This window comes from Strix uralensis, chromosome 3 (assembly GCF_047716275.1).
Source record: "Strix uralensis isolate ZFMK-TIS-50842 chromosome 3, bStrUra1, whole genome shotgun sequence".
Taxonomy (NCBI): domain Eukaryota; kingdom Metazoa; phylum Chordata; class Aves; order Strigiformes; family Strigidae; genus Strix; species Strix uralensis.
The window spans coordinates 103560020-103566912 of record NC_133974.1 but is presented as its reverse complement, the minus strand read 5'-3'; the positions used below and the strand labels follow the sequence as shown (position 1 = coordinate 103566912).

The 6893-nt window shown below is 39.6% G+C and overlaps 1 protein-coding gene across 2 annotated transcripts in view; it reads right to left on the bottom strand.

Moving 5' to 3' along the window:
* Positions 1 to 866: 866 nt before the first annotated feature.
* The window catches only part of PPP2R5A (protein phosphatase 2 regulatory subunit B'alpha), a 47852-nt gene continuing 41825 nt past the window's right edge, over positions 867 to 6893 (bottom strand). For both annotated transcript variants that reach the window (XM_074863666.1, XM_074863665.1), the window contains 5 exons: positions 6421 to 6471; positions 5341 to 5460; positions 5130 to 5257; positions 2878 to 2979; positions 867 to 2091 (listed from right to left, as the gene is read on the bottom strand). In XM_074863666.1, coding sequence (XP_074719767.1) covers positions 1959 to 2091; positions 2878 to 2979; positions 5130 to 5257; positions 5341 to 5460; positions 6421 to 6471 — 534 coding nt within the window. In that variant the 3' untranslated portion in view covers positions 867 to 1958. The remainder of the gene's footprint in view (positions 2092 to 2877; positions 2980 to 5129; positions 5258 to 5340; positions 5461 to 6420; positions 6472 to 6893) is intronic.

Sequence of the window (6893 nt, the reverse complement as noted above, 5' to 3'; positions counted from 1 at the left end):
ACTTACTCTTGATGTCCATACTTGTAAATTTTTGAACAGCTCATAACAATTACAAAAGGCAGTAATTTGTTCTTTGTACTGCTGCAAGGTAAGTGTTAGATTCCCCACCATGTGTATAATTCATTTCCTTTAGACTGTAGGACATCTGAAAATATTTTATCTCGCACTGGGGGCTTTATTCTTCTACAGAAAAAAAGGCACTAAAGTACTAAATTGAGGTAAACTGTGTCTGCCTGACAGTCACCTCCCTCCTGAGGTGGCAAAGCACAACCCTTACAGGCCCTACAGCCTTTAATGTGAAGCAGCACCATGGAAAATAAAGGATTCTCCCCCCCCCCCCATTTTGGACAGCCACCTACCATGGCAGACTCTGCTCTGGTCAGCTGAGTATATAGTCTTTTTATATACAACTGACATGTAGAGAGTAGCAACTACTTGTTTTTGATCAGACTATTGCAAGTGTAAGCTACTTCAGGCAGTGTGATTCCCATTTCCTCTGTGAAACACAACTAGAGACAAAAATGAAATACCAATAAAAGTGTAATAAAGTCAACTCAAACAGTGCAACAGAGACTTTTTTCCCCCTGGGAACTGCTTGAATAAAGTCAGTAAACCGGCCAAGCAACAGGTAACACAAGCCCAGGCTGCCTGCCTTGCCTGTTCTGACCACCCCAGTGCAGAACAAAGCCAGCCACCACCCTACTCACCGAAAAGGAGACCCCCGGGGTCTGCGCCTCCACCACTTCTGCCACTCAGTGAAAAGCCACAGGTTACTCACAGATGTGTGCGGTTAAGAGGTTGTTCGTAAAAGCCATTCTAATTCTTCTGGTCTTTATAAACACAAAGATGGGATATAAAGCACTAAATACAAACATAAAGACTTTATTGAATGCTGCTCAATTCCCCAAAGGTCTTTCATTACAAAAGTTTTCCACACAACTGCAATTTAAGAGATTGGAATGGTACTCTGATAAAAGATGTGAAAAATACTTGATCAAGTAAACAGACAAGACTTCTATTGTCAACTTTCCATCTTTAAGAAACAGACTGCATTTTCTTTAAATAAAACAAGGAACATCCTTCCCTCCTTACTGAAAAACCCCCATAATAATCCCAATTTTGGTCTCATTCTTCAGTCCATGAGATGCTAAGACAAATGCAGAAACGTCCAAGACAGTCTCTCAGAGACCTGCACTTCTCAGCAGGGAGGCCTTGGGCTGATGAGGAGCATCATTGATGGGCTCTCTGGAGGAAGCTCCATCCTCAGCTGCAGCAGGAGGAAATCTCCAAGTAGCCCAGGACCAAGAGGCAGCGAGAATAGGGCCAAGGCACTCACTGAGTGGTAGGTAAACCCCAACCCATTCAAGCTAACTTGCTCTCCCTACTTTGCCTCATTCTAACATGAGCATTACAGAAATCTGAATCTGATCAGGAATTCAAGGACAGCACCATATCCGAGTTCCTCTCAGTGCTGTAAGGGGCACATACTGAGTATCTCAAGTTACTGGTAACGTACCTTGGTTTTATTTGAGAAAATACAGCACAACTAGAAGCCTTTTCTATCATCTTAACCAAAGTATGCAGCGATGTGAAAAGCACATATAAAACAAGGAAAAAAATGTACATAGCAAACTATACCACCTATGTGCAACACAATCAAAAATTCAAGTCATAATTCTCACCACTCCCATAATTATTTCACTCATTAAGGATGATAATTCAGTTCTATGAAACATTGGAAGTGACAGTATATCAATAATTAGACAAATTTACAATATGCTGTGGTAATGACATCACTTAACTGCTGTATTTAAATTCAAATCTTTACATTTGCCAGAGAAAAAATTGGCTGTTTCTATCATACTGATGAGGTTTATTTTGCAAATCCTTATATATTTCAAAAGGGTACAAAAAAGTACATCTGCCGAGTAGCCATTTCTTTTAGGTGGTCATTTCTTTTATTTGGCACTTGTATTGTGTGCATTTAGCACATTGTGAGTGCTGTTCTGCTTTTCTGCCATAGCCTTCTTAAGCTTTAACTCCTCAAGCTTTCTCCACAACTCTTCACGTTCCAATTCTTTCTTTTTCTCTCTGTAGAAAAGAGTGAAGCATCAATTTCAGATGTGTTTTAAGTGCAATGTGGAGACACAGTTACTTAACAACTGTGATTTACATCTAGTAATTCTTCTTGTAAGTTTTTCTCCAAAGCTATTTTTAGAGGCAATTACAGTTTCCTGTATTAAAAAGTGAGCAAATTAGTAATGGTTCGTGGTAAAACTAGCTTTGCTCTAACAAACTCAGACAACTGCTGTAGCGTGGCTTTGCACAGGCAACTGCAATTCTAAAGAGGTTCTTTATCACGTGCAAACAAATGAAGGGACGAAGCATCTCTGGGGGAGAAGAACACAACTCCTGAAAGGAGACTCAGTGTGTGGTCTCAGCTGGCCTAGGATCATCTAGGCCCTGCCTGCCTTCCTCCAGCCGTACGGCTTGGTGGGTTAGCAGGGCAAGAGGGAGGCTTTAGCTGAGCTATGAAGTGTTCCCCAGCTCGGCTTTCTTCCCACAACACCCCCAAAGCCGCAGAGCCAGCACCAGGCAGCCCCTCGCAGCCGCAGCCAAGCCCCGTTTTCCCACAGAGGAGAGGGCGTCGCTCCCTGCCCAGGAGGGATGGGGAGCTGGGGCCTTCCTGCCGCCTCCCTGGGCTTTGGCCGCCCCACACCCCTGACAGCCTGTGTGGGTGCTTCACCCCCGGGACACCCACCAGCCAGCAGCAAATACTACAGAACCCCAGAGCCACAACGGTTAAGTTTTGTTTCTTTTCAGCCGGTACATTTCAGATACGTATTCATCAACGTGCAGTGGAAGGAGCAGTAGTACCTTTGCCTTTCTGCTTTATACGAGCTTGTAAGTTCATCAAAAAGCTTGCCATTCATTTCCATCAGGGTTTTCAGCACGTTATACACCAGTGCCACAATGGTTCTAGGACAGAAGGAACACAACCTTTAGAATCGCTCAACACAAAATTAACTTTGGTAACCAAGTGTTCACTTACTTTCTTGCACTCTGAGCTTCTTATTTAAGATACTACTGTAAGGTCAGTGAGTTTCTGAAACAAAATCCTTTACTATAACTTCCCCTGTAAATTAATAAAATGCATATTTAAACATTTTTTTGAAACGGCTATTTAACCTTAAATTCCTGACTCTTGTAATTGCACAGAATATAATTATTAGTCCTGTGGCTGTACTATAAAGCCATTCAATTATGTTAATGTTTAATAAACCGAGTTTTAACAATTTTGTAATATTTGAGTAATGAAATATGAGAGTCTAGAAAAATAAAACTTCTGGCTAATAGCTTCAAGACTGGGCAGAAGAATGCAGCAGAGGAACCACAGTCGCATGGTTTAATACAGCTACTAAGAGCTCTACCAGAAGCGTTTCTGGGCAGATCAGTTTTACTGCATATGCCCTGTTAGAGAATTGAATTGAGAACCTCAGATAATGGTTTCTGGTACCTCGGTTTCTTTAAGAAACTGAACAGTTTGAGCAATACTGGCTGTGCCTTAGGTGGCTGGCTGTATTTCCACATTAGGTATTACTCTTCTTTTTGTGAGAACATTCATATTTCAATAATTATCTTAAATACCGTGTTGCTTATCTCCTTTGAACTCACTCTTAATTATACAAAGAAATGCAAAAATAGCAATAAAATTGAATATTAAAAAGGTGCCTATCATGAAGCTTATCGCTAATCAAAAAAGTAGGTAAACGACTGTCAGGCTGTAGAGCAGGGTGCTGTACAGTCTCATAACCTTGAACAACGAGTGAAAGAAAAATCTAAGGAAGTAACCAAAGGACCAGGTTTGCCTTTTCAGTATGCTCTGTCAGCTGTGGCACTCCCTCTATTCGTCAGAGGCCGTGTGCTCATCCAGAATGCACGGTGCCCTTAGCCTGCTGTCTACACACCTTCTTTGGTTCCCCCCCCTTTTTTTTTTTTTGAACACTGGCTTTCATGTGGTTTGAAGACAAAAGCTTATCTGGGGTTTTGGTTTTCTGAGTAGAAAAGCTTGATTTTGAGTGAGCAGTTAAGTCCACATGGGACAGCTACATGGATATGAGCACGTTTCTCTGCCCCCCAAAACAGATTAAAAAGACCCAAAGGGTTATACTTTCTTCCCCAAGCCTCCTTGTCCTCAAGTTATACAATTATCCTGTGTCTTTCACTTCCTTCATAAAGTGCAACTTCTGTCTGCAGCGAGAGAAAGAAGGACATCCCACAAACTTGTTGAGGCCCCAAGTACTATTAATGCTCCAAGGACTACATCTCCGAAGTTTATATTCGGTCTCAGCTGATACTTTTGCAACTAGACACACTATCTAGGTAAATTCAGAATAATTTCAGAGCCTCCACAGGCTTAAAACAGGACATCTGGCTTTACTTCAAAGTTGTGGGAGGCTCCTGCCTACCCTGGCTTTTGCCTGTACGACATTTTACATTCTACAAATTGACTTGCAACTCAATTCAGGATGCTCAACACAAGCAAACTTTGCTTTTTAGTATTTCAGTATAATTCTTGCTTCTTTCAAATATAATATAAAGATACTAATATTTAACTTGTGGCATTAAATGTAAAATGAAGTAGTCACTCATCTCCCATTCCCACCATCCTTTACAGTGGTAGGCATTGCTCTGCTCTGACTGGGTCTTTCCTCCTCATCTCACTGGGCAGCAGTAACTACTTATGAAGACACTGACAGATTTTTGTTCATCTAAGGCAGTAAAGGACACCAAAGCATAAATACAGTGGAAGCATCCCTTGGAAATGGTTTTGGTCTAAGTAGTATTAATTTGCATTTTCAACTAACGCATAAGATCAAATGTGACTGCAGTACTGAAGACCATCATCCCACTTCCTCATACTTTTGCAATAAATTCCAGATCTCCATCGTAACAATGCAGAACAGTGAAAGCATGATATAGCTGAAAACTGTCCATTTTAGCACTCATTCTTATTGATTTAATGTGATTTAAGTAAAGATGAAGTCACATTTACAGCCTTATGATCCAAACCTGAAACAGTGGACAATTTATTTATGGTACTATAGAGAAAGTTAAACATTACATACGGATTCCAGTGTTCTTTGGAGATCTTGTATAAACTGCCAAACATAATTGGTAGAATTTTATCAATGTTCTCCTCAATCAGGCTAAGAATATATTCATTATTCCAGAAATACAAAGCTCTTTCTGCAACCTGAAACACAAAGTTTAGGGGTCAGCAGCCACAAAATAAATTACTATTACTACAAGTTAATCTTTTATACTTTTTTTTTTTACCTGAAAGTGTGAACTTGACACACACTTGGATATTTGCTTAAATAAAGGTTCTTCTATTTTTTTGAATTGTGTCGGTTCTATTACATCTAAGATTTCTTCAATTTCACCTAGAAACATTACCTGTTTGTATAAAAGAAATATATCAAAAAGCATGAGAATGTTTTAGATTGCCATTGTAAACAGAAACAAACTACAGCTTAGACATTAGTCATGAATCCTGCAAAGAACGTGGTATGTAATTACTATGCATTAGACATCCACAGATCTTTTGCAGCCTGAAAGAACTCAATCATCAGCTTCAGCCACCAGGTTACAGTTCTCATCTTGAATTTCTTTTGTGTAATTGCTCTGAACACTTCACAGAACTGCTTCTGCAGTATACAGGTGGGTTTTTTTAACAGTTAAAAAAAACGCTACAGCATTTTATTTCTTCAAGAATGGCTGCAGAGATTACCATTATCTGAGCTCTCTGAAGTAGCTTTTGAAGTGATAGTTAATTCCTGTTTTAAATTACAACCAGCAGAACACTAGGTAGGTGGCACAGAAAAATGTAACACCACTCGCACAAACAGGACCAACAGTGTTAAGGGACCCCACTTTTAAAGAGCTGTTGGGGGGTGGGATCTGGTGGCATAATTCAAACTCCTCATTTTTAAACTCATTTTAACTACATAGAAGAAACCAGAAAAAATTAATTTCCTGATATCATTTAAAGTTATTTTTATACTATGGAAAAAGAACATATGTATGCTTTACCAAATACTAGGTACCTCAAATGCTAAATGTGTGTCCCATTGCAGATGACCACCTCCAACCTGGTCTGTATCTACTGAAATACTTCTCACCTCAGAAAATTGCGTCTCCGAACTTTTTTATAGTTTTAACATAGTAACACCATAGTGAGAACAGACATACAAAACAATTGCATTGAGTTGCATGACAAAGATGCCTCAAGAAGCTAAAAGAACTGCAAGTTTTCGGCAAGATCTCTTGAAAAAGGACAGCAGAAGGAAGGTATATGAACCTGCCACACTACATTTTACATCACAGCAGACACCAGAAACAAGAGACGAAACCAACCTCTTTCTGACTGCAAGTTTTTGGCCAAAATTTGAGCAGTCCTCTGATTACCTATATTAAAAACACAAACAAGTTAAAGCAGAACAAATTTCTGTTAATCTTATCAAATAGATGTAAAAGAAAAAAAGTACTAGTTTGCTTTTCCTTATCCAGAGGTTCAATGAAAACTCAATACAGCTAAATGTAGTTCCACTGAAAATAAATACTGCGCTCTGTAAGTATGTATCTTGTTTAGGTTACCAGAATAATTTAGACCCTTATCACTTCACAAGTCTTTGATTAATCTGTTAACACTGCTTCCATCCCAGTATATACATTAATTGATAGGATGTTGATAACATTAAAACATCAGAAGATGAAGCTAACTCCCCTGTAGCTAGATATCCCAGAACATTTTTGTCTTCTACTCATCCATGCTTTGGGAAGCACCTGTCTTGGCAACCAGGTTAGAAGCCCCAGAGCAGGCAGTGTAT